The following is a 15,271-nucleotide window of genomic DNA, read 5'->3' as shown; positions in this document are numbered from 1 at the left end:
GATGATGAGTGATACACAAAACCTAATTCGAGAATGGTTGTTAGTATATGGGGCTATTTAGTATAGGGTTTCACTACAAAGGGAAGTTGGAGAAGGGGGGAACTCCCTGGTGAGCTAATGTGATATTCTGGCCCAGTTTCTTCTAGAAACTGTTCTAGACCCCCAGGGCCACTGCAGCTGGCAGCCACAGAGGAGGCATAAGGGAGCAAAAAAAATAAATGTGACCTTCAGAAGGGAGAGTCCAGGAAGAACTAGAGAAAATGGAAAAGAAATGCCATTTATCTATTTATAATGTAAAAATTTACTGAATAACTACTAAAAACTGGGTCCAGTCCTAGTATTTGAGATCCAAAGGTGAATCACGCTCAGTCCTTACCTCAAGGAGCAAGCACAGTAATTATAAATGATTCCCTTTACTGGATGGGATACGTTCCTGGGGCCTGGGCTGGAGCAAGGTAGAGTACATTCCCAGAGGCAGCATCCCACGGCCTGCCAGCTTGGTCGGTCAAAGGAGCCCAGCTAGAGCCTAGGTTCCAAGTGGCTTTCATGGAAAATAAAGCCAAGATGCCAAGCCCCACAGGCCAGGGTTAGGGGAAGCCAGTGCAGAGATGGTCTAAAGTGGGTGGGAGGAAGTAGATCCAGGGGTCCTTCCCTGAGCTCAGGCAGTTGGCTTTTTATTAAGTTCCCATGGTCTGCAAATGAAGGTCTTCTGGGAGCCAAGTGAGGAAAGGGAAACATCTGCACAGAAGTGATGACAGTGCTGCGGGAGGCATGCAGGAAGGGGGGCATGCTGGGTGCAACGGCGGCCGAGGCACAAGGAGCCCTCAGCTCAGCAGGGTTGGAAGAGTCTTCCCCGAGAGCTGCCTTTGGGCTGGAGCTGGAAGGATGGAGGTGGCCAGGTAGCTCAGGAGGAGACACGAGATGTGAAGTAGCATGAAGCATAGAGTGGGGCCGTATGGGAGGACCACAGGGTCCAGCGTGTGATAACGATGGGAGATGAGGCCCGGGACGAGAGAGGCTGCGCCACAGAGGGTCTTCAGAGGGATCCATATTTCATTTTGAAGGTATAAAGGTTTAAGCAGAAGAGTGATATGATTATGTTTAGTGTTCCAGTCACCGTGCAGAGAATGGATTGGTGGAGAAGCTAGTTAGGAGAAACTGCAGTAAGGTGATTGATGGGGAGACTTGAATTAAGGCAGCAGAGTGGGGATGGAGAGAAGACAGGAACTGATCTTCAGGTGGCAGACACCTACAGAGTCACAGCATCACACCGCCCTGGAGAGGACCGGGCACGTTGTCTTCTGTGTGAAGGTGACCCCTAGAATTGGGAAGGAGACAACCCTGGAGGGTTTCGCGGAGGCTTGGACCACAGTGGTGCCGTCTGCATTCTGGTTGCAGAGCTGAGTAGCATAAACCAGGAGCTGACTGGAGCTGGCATGACTCTGGACACTGGTTTTGTCTTGGGTGCCCACAAGAATCACTGGGGGAGCTTTAAAAAAGCACTGATGCCTGGATCCTATCCTCAGAGATTCTGTTTTAGGGTGCGGCTGGGCCCTGGGATTTTTAAAGGCTCCCAGATGATTCCTATGTGCAGCCAGATTTAGGAAGCTCTGCTCTAGGATGTTAAGAAGGCCCTTGTCATAGATGTTGCCCAACTGGTTTGGCTTTCCTGGGCATCCTTGACAGCTGACCCACAGGTCCTGGGTCCCCTACCTTACCAGATGTTAGGACTGTCTAGCTTGATGCTGAGGCCTGACGTTTGGTTCATTCAGCTCTGAGTGGATTTGGTCTCACCATGGAAGGTATCTTCTGCCAGCTTCATTACTCATGCTTGAGGCAGGAACTGGGCCTCAGGGGCTTTTCTGAAGGGTCCTGCACACCTGCCACAAGTGCACCAGGAACTGGTTTTAGCACCTTCCCAGGGTATATCTTAGGCCTGAATCCAGGAGTTCAGACTGGATTCTTTGTAATAGAACCTAGGAGATAAATAAATGTACTTCATGTTCACCTCCCCACTTTAGGGGGACCCACCTGGCCACAAAGAGGAGGAAACAACAAAGAAGTTGGAGGGAGCCATCCAGCATCACCTTGACCAGCTGGAGTAGACCGCAGCCTCTGGTCTCCTTGTTTGTCCTCTGATGAGAAAGCCCTGCCTTTTGACCACAAAAGCTGGACTTCCCTGAGTGCTCCTCCATTGCCCTACCTGAGGCTTTGGGTCCCTTTTTATAAGTTTTCAGCATCTGCTATCATAAGTGGCTCACAACAACTAAGAGACAAAAATGAGCTACACCGCTTTCCTGGCAGGATGAGGCAGGGCCAAGGCCTCCCCGCTCCCCAGTCCAGCTTCCTTGACTGTCTTTACTGCCTGGGGTATGCTCAAGGTTGTAACTCTCCTTTACAGCCAACTGCTCCTCCCACGTGGCCCCAGGATATGATTTAACCAAACTTAAACTGCAGTGTTTTATTGATAGTTTAAATAATTAACATCCCTTAAGTAAAAATCAAAATGCAAACTGTTTATGCAAACTAGCGTCCATTAAAAGGACTTCTAAGTACCTACCCCTATTAAACAATTTGTGTAAACTACTGTTCCTCAAAAAAATTGAAAAACTCAGCTTCCTTCTCAATTCTCCAAGCAGCAAGATTGGAGAGATGCAGGTAGCAGCAGAGACGGGAGGGTATGTGTGTTCAGTGTGTATGTGTGTGCATGTGCGTATGTGTGTGTGTACTCCTGTGCTTGCAGAAGGGGAGGGGAAATCAAATCAGCTCACCAGTGATTGTTATCTTTCAGTGTAACTTAATAAGCTGGCTGTGGGAAAGAAAAGGTGGCCAGTAGTCGACAGTGTCAGGGGGCTGCTGAATGGTAAGCTTACTTGGATTTGTCAATCAGGAGATCATGAGCCACCTGTGCCAGAGCAGGTCCAGGGGATGACGTGGCTAGGGGCCTAATTGCCATGGATTTATGGTCTTGGGCTGCCACATGTCCTACAAGTCCAGAAATGAGGACTGTGATGTACATAAGCATCACGACGCATATGGGGCTTTGTTTGTGCATGGGCAGATGGCGAGGCTGATTCTGAGTTCTTTTCTAGTTATCTGCGCATTGTCCAAACTAGGCTGGCAGCTCCAGAGTTGTTTGAAGTCTAAACTCTGCTGAGTGGTGGACTTAATGCTCAGACGTTTTCATATTCAGTCATTGTCTCTGGTGTCCAGGGGAGTTGTTGAATCTATAAGGAGATGATCCAGTTCCTGGCTCTCTTGACTGCTTTCTCCCATAGCAGAAAACTGTGCAGTTTCTCTTTACTAGGGATTGCGATCCTGGAATTCTTAGTTTAAAGCATTCTGTGTGTCGATTGATTATACACATCTTATTTCCACTCCTTCACAAAATTCCACTAAAAGGACAATGAGAAATTTTAAGATACAGATCTGCAATGACAGAGAGAACAAAAGAGATGTCAGTAGAGGCAAGATTAAATGCATTCTGGGGAGGTGGAAAGTGGATGGAGCAAATCATAACTGACGTAGTGGAGCAGAACAGTTTATAAAGGGAGATATACCAGAGAAGTAAGATGACTCCCCAGAAGGCCTCAGAAATTGGGCTGTTGGGAATTGTGGAATGTGAAGATGAGGTCCAAGTCTAAAAGGGGACATTGTTGAAATGATCTAAATTGAGAAGCTGGAACCCAGATCTCCTGTCCCATCCCACACAGTAATCCCTTCCTCCATTTTACCCCTCCCCAAGAAAGGAACCCACTCCAGTATTCTGGCCTAGAGAATTCCATGGACTGTATAGTCCGTTGGGGTCACAGAGTCGAACATGACTGAGCGACTTTTCACTTCACTTCACTTCAAGAAAGGAAAACTAAGACTCTTTCTTTGAAGAACCAACTAGTGAGTCTTCAAATCTGGAGACTCCAGGAAAGGTGAAATCTCACCAATGGGTTATGGGACTAGAACAATGTTTCTCCTTTTCCTATTTTTGTGTAGTTTATTTATTGAAGAAACCTGGTCATTTGTCCTATAGAGTTTCCCACGATCTAGATTTTGCTGACTGTAGTCCAAGTGGTATAATTTAACATGTTCCTCTGTTCCCTGTACCATCTGTAAGTTGATTCTTAGACCTGAAGACTTTATTCAATTTAGATTCTGGCAAGATTACTTCAGAGATGTTCAGTCAGTTCAGTTCCGTTCAGTTCAGTTGCTCAGTCGTGTCCGACTCTTTGCAACCCCAAGAATCACAGCATGCCAGGCCTCCCTGTCCATCACCAACTCCCGGAGTTCACTCAAACTCATGTCCACAGAGTCGGTGATGCCATCCAGCCGTCTCATTCTCCGTCATCCCCTTCTCCTCCTGCCCCCAATCCCTCCCAGCATCAGAGTCTTTTCCAGTGAGTCAACTCTTCTCATGAGGTGGCCAAAGTATTTAGCATGTATGTTTTTAGGAGGTGCATAGTATCTGATTTTCTCTGTTTTTTTTTTAATGTTAGCAGTCATTGATGATTGTTACCTACATCTATTAATTCTTTAGGTTATAATGCATTAGCCAGACTACTTTAACAAGGAAAAACTTATCTACTGTTTGATTACCTGATGATACAGTCATATAGAAAGACAAGATAAATGTTTGATACTCTGTATTCACCAGTTTTCAAATAAACAACAGGCTTTGTAGTGTATGTCAATGATGATTAGTGAATTTTATTATTTTATTACTGTTTTTACTACAGACTCATGGCTTTAAACATCGTGGATGTTTCAGCCTATTGCAGTTGTCTCTCATGACTATCCCATCTTTTTCCAGTAAGGAGCCTCTTCAAGTTGACTCCTATAACACTATGACCCTAGTGGTTTTTTATTGCTTTCTATTGGTATGAAGTGATATTCTAGGCTCACCTTGTACATTTCCTGCCCTAGATCTGGAATTAGCTGTTTCTTCAAGAAAACTTGATTCCTTTCAGTGGGAAATGGTTAGTGATTTATTTTTAAATATAAATAGCCAAAACTCACCAGACATTTGAGGAAGGCCTCTAAAGTCAAGGAGAAAGAGAAAAACAAACAAGCAAACAGAATGAAGGAAGCTGTAAGAAACAGGGATAATGCAAGAAATACAAGAAAACACTTTTGAAATTAATTTTAAAAACGAATTAGAGTTTTCTGATATATAAAATTATTTTGTTTATAAAACATTAAACAAAAAAATGAAAATTTAAAGAGTGATTGGGGCAAATAAAAATTTAATTGAAGGATTAGAAGATAAAGTTGAAGAAAAATCTTTCAGAAATTAGAACAACAACAAAAAACAAGAAATGAAAAGCAGGAGAGAAATAAATAACAGAAAACCAGAGGATCAGTGCATAAGGGCGAACAGTGGATTGGATTAATAAGAGTTACTGAGAGAACAGAGGAAAAGATAAGGAAGACATTAAGGATGAAATAGCATAAGAAAATTTGCCAAGACAGAGGATGAGTCTTCACGTTGGAAGGGTTGACTGAGTTCCCAAGAGAGACCTGCACTTAGACACATCAGTGTGAATTTCAGTATACTTTTATCAAAAAGATGACTCTCAAAGTTTCTAGCATTCCTTTCTAAAGCAAAAAAGGTCACTGCAAAAGATGGGGACTAAGAATTACACCAGACTTCTCAATAGCAACACTGGAATCTAGAAGACAATGGAGAAATAAATGTCTTTAAAATTCTGAGTGAAAATTATTTTCACCTTAGAATTCTATACCAAAACAATCAATCAAGTATGAAGATAGAATGAATCAGACATGCAAGAGTTTTTAAAAATTGATCTACCGTGTTCCTTTTCATAGGAAGATACTGAAGATGTGTTCTACCAAAATAAGCCAATAATTCAAGAAAGAGGGAAACATGGGATTCAGCAAACAGGAGAGGAGAGGAGGTAAGTCCCAGGTTAACAGCCAAACAGGAGGACCAGTCCATCCTGGGGCAGGAGGCAGGAGGTTGGGGCAGGAGGAAGACAATGGGAACTAATAGGTTATCTGAACCATTTGTGTGTACAGTTAGCAAATAATATTGAGAGAGAATGTTGGACATTTGGGAAAATTCAGTGGTAGATACATTACAAAACAAGCCAATGAAGAAAATCAAGACAACTATTGAGCCCAGGAGAAACAAAAAGTTGGTCAAGAATGGAAACCTTGTCAGAATAGGCATATTTCATTGATTCTCAGAGGCATATGTTTTCACATTTTACTGAGTCTGAAATCAGGCCACGGCTTTCTATCAAAGGCATTTTACAGTCACCATTGGCAGACTGCAGTCTTGATGGAGTTGTCTCTAACTGTCCAGGCATGAACTTGGTCATTATTCCTGGTGTGCTCATCCAGCAACAGCAAGCCACTGGCATTTGAGTTCACAAACCATTTAAGGATTATATGAAGAGGGACTATGAGCCTTGGTTTGTCAGAAACCTTCTGTGGAGACCTGCTGATAAGATCAGGAAAGCACCAGCATCCAACCTGTCAAGTGGGGGCAATAACTTGGGAGAAAATTCTGGAAACCAAAGAGAAATATTCTTGAAGAATTCCTGCGTCACTGGCTTCCTGGGCAGTTCATAAAACGATGGTCTAAAACAAGCAAACAAAACAACAAAAAATGAGCACTGATGACAGAATAGAAAAGTGACTCAGAAGAGATGAACACTCTGGATTCAAAGAAGGTTTAAAAATAATAAATTTTGCTTACATTTTTCTTTTTTGTATGCATAAAATTAATATATGATTAAATATATATCTAAGTAAAAATACTTCCAATAAGCTTACATTCAAAATTTAAGTAATGAAGGAATTTGCCAGCATGTTTTCTTTGTTAATGATTCATATTACAATCAACGGTGTCCTACATTCAGTCAAATCTAGGGTTCTAGTTGGTAGCAGTGAATAATTTTCACAATGACATAAATAACAGTGTTGATTTTAAAGCGTTAGTTAATATATTAAAATATTAAATAATTTATATTACATAATTATAATGGAAGGACAGGCAGAGGAGAGGGGTGGGGGAGAATGGAGATGGGTAAGTGGAAAAAAATCTTCACCTCCATAACAGGAAGTCAGAAGATGAAGTCTGAGATTGATACATATTTTTGAGAAATTGGATTTTTAAAAACATGTATAGAAAAATCAGTTCAGTTTAGTTCAGTCACTCAGTCGTGTACAACTCTTTGTGATCCCATGGACTGCAGCATGCCAGGTCTTCCTGTCCATCACCAACTCCCGGAGTGGAGTTTATTCAAACTCATGTCCATCGACTTGGTGATGCCATCCAGCCATCTCATCCTCTGTTGTCCCCTTCTCCTCCTGCCTTCAATCTTTCCCAGCATCAGGGTCTTTTCAAATGAGTCAGCTCTTTGCATCAGGTGGCCAAAGTATTGGAGTTTCAGCTTCAACATCAATCCTTCCAATGAGTATTCAGGACTGATTTCCTTTAGGATGGACTGGTTGGATCTCCTTGCAGTCCAAGGGACTCTCAAGAGTCTTCTCCAACACCACAGTTCAAAAGCATCAATTCTTCAGCGCTCATCTTTCTTTATAAAGAAAAATAAAAGAGTCTAAAATAACTGTCCTTGGGAAATGGGATTGGTGTATGAGAGGAGTTGTTCCTGGAGTATTTTAAATTATTTTTTCATACTATTTAACTTTTTCAACTCTGTGCATCATTACTTGGATAAAAATAATTTTTGAAATAAAATAAAAATAAATAAAATGACTCAAGCCAGTTCTGTGCTGTAATCATTATAAATATACATGTTCTTTTCAGGCCATATGTTCTAACTTTTGGTTTGAGAAACCTACTCACAGTGAGAGGCTGCAGGATGTAACAGAGAGAGCTCAGCTCCAGTGTCAGTTGTCTGAGTTTGCATCTTGGGTTTGTTGCTTACCAGCTTTGTGACCTTGGGAAAACTGTTCAGTCTTTCTGAGCTTCATTTTCCTCACCTGTAAAATGAAGAGAGAGGTGTATCAGGTGTCTGTCCCAGTGCTCAGCTCCATGTGACTTTGTCTAACACCTTTTGATTGTACACACCTGTCCCCCATGAGCCCCCAACCCTCACAGTGGGATTCCCATCACCTTAGAAATAAAGTTGACCCTTTCAAAATGCCCCTGTGCTCAGGGACCCCAAGGCCCCATTGAAACCCCTTTGTCCACACTGTCCCCTTGCAGCACAGTCCCACTGTCCAGAGTTTTAGGCCAGGACATCTGCAGTGTATGTGGGTCTTTGCGCTTTTCTGCCCCTAGAGGCCCTGAGTTTGCTTATGTCTGTCTTTCCTCTCACATCAGGCTCAGTTTGGAAGCTGATGGGTGCTGAGTATGACAATAGCTCCCTTGTTCCTGTCCAGATGAAGCCCACGACTCTGTGTCCAGATGCCAAGGGTCATTTGCCTTTCTCCAAGGAAGGTCTGGGAGCAGAGGCCTGAGCTCCAGGCATGGAATGGCAGAATGAGCCCAGCCTGGTCAACGGTCTGATGGGGGCACAACCAAACTTGCCACCCAGCTCCCAAATCTGGGGTCTGCCGAAGTCAGCTCTCCCTCTGCCCAGGGGTGCTGGGGCTGCGACTTTGGTCAGCAGAGAACAGCTCTGCCACTCTAGCTCCTGCCACCCCTTCCCCTCCCACATCCTAGGCCCTGGGAATTCAGTAGACAGTGACCGCAAACCTAGAAGGCTTCTGTTAGAAATTAAAAGCAGGTGTTTTTTCTTTCTTTCTTTTTGCTCGTTTGGATGGAGGAGCTGCTTGTTCAGGGCTCCCTCTCCCAGGACAGGTAGGCAGTTCATGTTTATACATGTGACCCAGAAATATGTAATGAACCACACTCCGGGGCTGACATTGCCTGGATGTGAAGGGTATCTTTCCTTCCCAGTTGCTCTTCAGTGGCTGGGAGGGGTCTCAGGAAGTACAGGTGGAGTAGATGCAGGGGCAGAAGGCTTCCTGGGTGGGGACAGCTCTGTCCTCATGCCAAGGGCACTTGAGAACACTAGATGTCCTCTGGTTCCCTGAATTGAAGCTGTGTCCCCAAACATCATTCCACAATAGAGCATGAGTGATGCTGCAGGGAAGCTGCCTGCACAGAGGTGGGTGGAGGGTAGCAAGTGAAAAGGGGGAAGTCCTGGGTCCTTGAGACAGTGGGATACAGAGGGAAAAAGCACACATAGCTTTTGAACCAGGAAGGGGGGTTCCCGTCCCTGTCTCCCACATCCCAGCAGCAAGTCACAGAGGACTTTGCAGGGTTGCAGTGGGAAGGTGACATTGTTCTTCTGTAGCTAAAGTTGGCAGGTCTAGCCTTTCCACCCTCTCTGCCTCCCATTCATTTAAGTACATAACCGAGGCATGTTTCCTGTCTCAGGGACTGGGGTGGGACTGAGGGTCCTCCTTGGCCACTCACATCTCCCCCAGCTGACCTGGGGGAGGAAGCGGGGGGAGGCCCCAGGCTAGAGCTGCATAGGGATGGTGGGGGAGGAAGGGGTTGTTACTTCAGGCCTCCTCGACCCGAGCAGGTGTGGAGGGTGTTGGGCCAAGAGGATATCTCTGGGTAAGGAGGTCTGGCAGCCCTGCTGGGCCCGCAAGGATGTTGTGAGAGGAACCTTACCTTGCAGGCCATGGCTGGCCATCTCCCAGCTCTCTGTCTTGTCCAGCCTGGCCACTGCCTGCCCTGGCTGAGAGTGACACAGCTGTGTGATGTCTGTGTGCTCCTCCCACAGGCCACAGAGTGGGCCTCCAATGAGGACACGCGCCGCTCCTGCCAAAGCAAAGGGAAGACCGAGGTAGGTGGCCTTGGTAGGCAGGGGCCTGGCTCAGAGCTGGCAGGAGGCCCATGGTGGTGGGGACAGAGGGTCACTGTGTGGGCATGAGGCCACTTGCATGGGAGGCCCAGCCTGGATGAGTCAGGGGCTCCTGGTGTAGTCAAGAAGGCAGCCTGAGCATCTGAGTGGGCGGTGAGGCAGAGAGCTGGCCTGGGAGGGAGGGCTGGGGGACGGGGGCAGTCACAGATGCTACCTCAACTTTGGGGTGGGGTGCATCTGGGGCAGAGCATTGCTCTCGAATATTTGTGGCACAGTGGAAGGAGGGAAAGACACCTAGCTCCGCAGATGGAGAGCTTGTCCCTCTATTGCTTCCCCTTTCTTGCTTCAGGAGGAGTGTCAGAACTACGTGCGAGTCCTGATTGTCACTGGCCGGAAAGTGTTCATGTGTGGGACCAATGCCTTTTCCCCAGTGTGCTCCAGCAGACAGGTGGGGGCTGCATGGGGTCGGGCAGACAGAGGGGGACACCAAGAGGTTCTCTCAGGCACACAGCCTCAGGACGGAGCTGCCAGTTCAGCACATAAACCAAAACAAAAAGGATGCCCAATTAGATTCGAATTTCAGATTAAAAACAGACAGTATTTTAGTATAAGTATATCCCATGCAAGACTTGGGATATACTTATGCTAAAAACTATTCATTGTTCATCAAAATTCAACCTCACCTTGGACGGTCCCAACTCTGGGAACAGCCTCTGTCCTCCATGATGACTGCTCCCTCAGAGGGACTGTGGGGGGCGATGAGAAGGAGGTGGAGGAAAGGAGAGGTCCAGAGAGACCAGGGACCCGGGAGAAAGCAAAACTCTGGGGAAAGAACAGGCAGCCCCAGGGTCTCAGGAAAATAGCCCCATCTCCCCATTGTCCCCAGGTGGGGAACCTCAGCCGGACGGTGGAGAAGATCAATGGTGTGGCCCGCTGCCCCTATGACCCACGCCACAACTCCACTGCCGTCATCTCCTCTCAGGGGGAGCTCTACGCTGCCACTGTCATCGACTTCTCAGGTCGGGACCCCGCTATCTATCGCAGCCTGGGCAGCCGGCCACCACTTCGCACCGCCCAGTATAACTCCAAATGGCTTAATGGTAAGGAGACCCAGCCCTAGGGCTCCCCTGCTTCTAACCCAGCCAGCCCACCCTGACCCCCATCAGTTTCCTTCCTGCCCAACCAGAGTGGGGCAGATACTTGTGCATGGACCACAGCAAGTCAGAGATGGACTCTGGATGAAATCACAGATGTCCTGAGGACCCAGAGCAGATGGAGGGCAGACTCTGAGGGGAGAAAGAGAGTTAAGAATTGATGAGGAGGAAAGGTTACAGGAAAGAAGAGATTGCGGGATAGTATTAGGAGTTTCTTGCCCTTTGGAATTGAATCCCTGATTCTCCACTAATAAGCTGTGTGGCCTTGAGGAAATACTTGACTTCTCTGTGCCACAGTGGTCTCATCTGTAATATGGGGACAATCATAGTATGTACCTCATAGCTTGTTAAGAGGATCCAATGGGCTAATCCATATAAAGTACTTATAGCAGTGTCTGGAGCACAGTGAGTGCTCAGTCATACATGTTAACTATCATTGTAACTGCACTTTGTGTTGGGGGTGGGAACAAGGTTAGCGCCCCCAGGTCCCCATGCTGGCAGGGGCTGTAGGATGCCCATCTAAGGAAATGGAAGTGGTCCAGTGCTCCCAACTCTGTCTTCTTCCTCCCTCGTGGCCTGACCCACCTCTTGTTCCTCTTCTGTCCCCAGAGCCAAACTTTGTTGCAGCCTACGATATCGGGCTATTTGCATACTTCTTCCTGCGGGAGAACGCGGTGGAGCATGACTGTGGACGCACCGTGTACTCTCGGGTGGCCCGCGTGTGCAAGAACGATGTTGGGGGCCGCTTCCTTCTGGAGGACACGTGGACCACGTTCATGAAGGCCCGGCTCAACTGCTCCCGCCCGGGCGAGGTCCCCTTCTACTACAATGAGCTGCAGAGTGCCTTCCACCTGCCCGAGCAGGACCTCATCTACGGGGTCTTCACCACCAACGTGTGAGTCCCTGCCTTCCCCCGCTCCCCTCCCCTGGATGTCAGGGACCTGCTCGGACCTGCCGTCACAGCCTGGTGGCCTCGGGCAAGTCCCTGTCCTAGTTTCTCTTTCTGTAAAATGGGGATGGCCGTGCCTTCTGCCCAGGTCCTTTGAGGATTGTGTGGCTCACTCACTGCCTCTAGAGAGGTGAGCACTTGTTCTGGGTTGCTGTGACGGGCAGGCCTAGGCCAGATGTGAGGAAAATAAAAGGAGCTGGATTGTGACTCCGTGAAAGAAGAACTTGCTAGGGATGAAAGTGCAGCAGGCTGCCTTTGATGAGGGGGTGACAGCCCTGGGAGGGTCCTCCAGCTGCCCACAGGAGAAGCTGAGAGGATTCTACCCTTCCAACTTCAGGATTCCATGATCCCACTAAATTTAACCAGCAGAGTCTTGTCACAATCCTGAATGCCCTGGAAAACACAAGCTGGGAACTAGAAGGGTAACCTCCCACTGAGATCATGAGTCTGTCCTCCACTGCCTCCTTCTGTGTATGGGCTGATCCATTCAGGTGACTTTTGTACAGAGAATGCTGAATGGGCAGCAAAGACCGAGAAATGAATTTGCTGTCCAGCATGCTGAGGGGAGTTCTCAGTAAGGACATCAGAAAAACATAGGAAGCAGAGAGTGGTGTTTGCTTACCTAGGGCCCAGCTAGCAGCACTGGATGAGAGCCAGATTAGCCACAGAATGGATGGTCTAGGGGATGGACAGGGGGAGGGGAAAGCAGGGAAGCTGGAGCAGAGAAGCCATCCAAGCTAGGGGACAGACATGCGCCACAGCCATGTGCTGTGAGCTGGGAGCTGACAGCTGGGACTTAGTGACCAATCCACTGTCAGCAGTAGAAGGTAGGCAGCTGTGAGCAAAGGACAGGAGTCACTGGAAAGGCATCAAGGGAAAATAGCAATGTTAGTATAAACTGCAAATTGTTTATGTATTGTGCACCTTCTCCACGTCCCAGGTTCTTGTCAAATGAAAGTGAGGGTGGGAGACATGCCAGTGAGCAAGAGCAGACCTGACTCTGCCCATAAGGAGCTTACGTTCTCGAGAGGGTCGTTATTAAATGCCCAGTTTTAACTGCAAGAAAATCTACAGAGGGAAAGGGCAGTGTGCAGAGAAGCTATGATCACTATGGAGGGGTGATGATCAGGGAAGGCTTCCTGTAGGAAGTGATATCTACAGGATGACTGGGAATTAACTAAGGGACAGGAGCATTCCAGCCTGAGGGAACAATATGCACAAAGTTTCGAGGTGGGAAAAAATGTTTGAGGAACTGAGAGGAGACCTGTGGGACCTGGCAGGAACCTGGTGGGTGAGAAGGAGAAAGACACAAGAGTTAGCTGAAGGGCAGGCATGGGCGCGGATTATAGACAGGAGGGCCTTGTAGACTGCTTTAAGGGTTTATCCTAAGGTTAAGGAGAAGTTATTGGAGGGTTTGAAGCAGGACAAGGACTAGCTCAGATGTGCATTTGGCAAGTCACTCCAGTTGCCGCAAGCAGGATGGATTAGAGGAAACTGGACACGCTGCAGGGTCAGTGTGGTGTCCTGGAAGGGAGTGGGGACTGCGACCAGGCAGAGGAGGAGTGAAAGGCACATATTTGGGAGAGGGACTAAGTGCAGAGAATAGCATGGTAACATTTGGTGTACTGGCATCCTCTCTCCAAACTGTCCACATCAGATTCAGAGAAACATTTGTTTCCATGACTGAAAGGGATCTGAGAGGTCATCTGGCTGCAGGTGTTGAGCTCCAGCATAGAACATTGGTTTGGTAACCAGGTTGTCATTTTTATTTTTTTAATAAAATAATAAAACAGAATTGACAAACAGAGTATAATATATCTAGTAAGGTGATACTTGTTTCATGAACATGCATTGCAACTGTGTATGTCTATAGTATGTGTGTGTCAAACTGACTTGTCATATAAAATGTATTTCTTACGGTGGACCATGAACTAAAATGTTCGAAAACCATTGGCTTTATTTGCCCTCCCACTGAATAAAGGAAGGGGATGAGAAGCACAGAAGGATCCATCAGTTTTTCTTATCCGTGGGTCCTTTTTTCCTGGAGGGTCTCCAGAGTGTAAGGACCATGTCTCCTCCTTCTGTGAGACCCCCATGATACAGAAGGCCCCAGACTCATCATAGGTGCTTAGTAAGCTTTGGAGCTGTGTCACACTGACTTGACAGCTGGAGGTTGGATTTAGGGGAGGGTGCCGAGGCCTCCAGAGAAGGCAGCGTCCCGCCGTCTCTTCCCTTTCAGAAACAGCATCGCTGCATCTGCTGTCTGTGCCTTCAATCTCAGTGCCATCTCTCAGGCTTTCAATGGCCCGTTTCGCTACCAGGAGAACCCCAGGGCTGCCTGGCTGCCCATCGCCAACCCCATCCCCAATTTCCAGGTATAGCTTCTCCTCCCCTTTCCCTCCCATCACATACCACCCTCCCCCAGACTATCAGCCACAAGCTGATGCCCAACTACTTAGTGTAACTGCTAAATGTGTCCCTGATGGTCTATGCCCATCTGTGGGGTCTGCAGGGGTTCCCTAAGAGGGTGGTAACCTCAGGACTGTGGAGCAAGAAAGGAAGAGTGGATGGGATGCAGAGCAAGGGGGCCTGCTCTGAGCCATCTCTAAATGTGACCCTTCACCTCCTGAAAGGGAGGGAGGTTGGACCTCAGCCCTTATCAGTGTAGGGGACCGGGGGTGGGAGGCACACTCACAAGCTGTCTGGCCAGGAGTTTGCTCTCAGTCTACCCAGCATGGGTAGTGATGCCCAGAAGGTCTCTGAGTACCAGGACTGGTCAGAACCTAGAAATGGTGGTATGAGCATCCCCAGTGTGTGATAGAAAAGCAGGAAGAGCCACAGGACAAAGACAATACTGATGGTTGACTTTCATATCCATCCAACTTCCTGCCCAGGGGACAGAACGGAGCAGGGAAAGACCTCAGGCTTTTCAGTCATACAGTCCTGACCCAGATCTAGTCCTCTCTATGTGTGACCTTGGGCAAGTCACTCAACCTCCTTCAGTCCCTTTACCCTGATCTGGCACATCGGGATAATACCACCAACCTCATAGATATGTTGGAGGGTTGACATGCACCTGACGAGCTCAGTAAATGACCGTTGCCTTCCAGCTTTGGTTTAGAAGGCGCAAGAACCTTGAGATGAGAGGGACACAGGAGAGGGAAGGCAGGGCTTGGCCCAACGTGGGGGAGGGGCATCGACAGCGACAGCATGTAATAACAGGACACTTTTTATCCACACTCATATGATCAGCTTTTGGATAATCAAGCCCCTTTTTCATCTCCCTGCCCTCTCCAACCCTGGCAGGTCCCTGCTCCCCCATTTTCCCAGCTTCACTGTCCCTTAGTTCCCAAAGGTGAGGT

The 15,271-nt window shown here is 47.5% G+C and overlaps 1 protein-coding gene across 1 annotated transcript in view; it reads left to right on the top strand.

The window, feature by feature from the left end:
• SEMA5B (semaphorin 5B) overlaps positions 1-15,271 on the top strand; it is a 126,384-nt gene that overhangs the window by 98,507 nt on the left and 12,606 nt on the right. Inside the window, exons 5-9 of the mRNA XM_055395200.2 lie at positions 9,726-9,788; positions 10,156-10,254; positions 10,693-10,906; positions 11,570-11,855; positions 14,149-14,284. Of these exons, the coding sequence (XP_055251175.1) occupies positions 9,726-9,788; positions 10,156-10,254; positions 10,693-10,906; positions 11,570-11,855; positions 14,149-14,284 (798 nt within the window). The remainder of the gene's footprint in view (positions 1-9,725; positions 9,789-10,155; positions 10,255-10,692; positions 10,907-11,569; positions 11,856-14,148; positions 14,285-15,271) is intronic.

This window comes from Moschus berezovskii, chromosome 1, assembly GCF_049115385.1.
Source record: "Moschus berezovskii isolate FMDL1 chromosome 1, NW_MosBer_1.0, whole genome shotgun sequence".
NCBI lineage: Eukaryota > Metazoa > Chordata > Mammalia > Artiodactyla > Moschidae > Moschus > Moschus berezovskii.
Note: the sequence above shows the minus strand (reverse complement) of the source record. Positions and strands in the feature narration are given on the sequence as shown.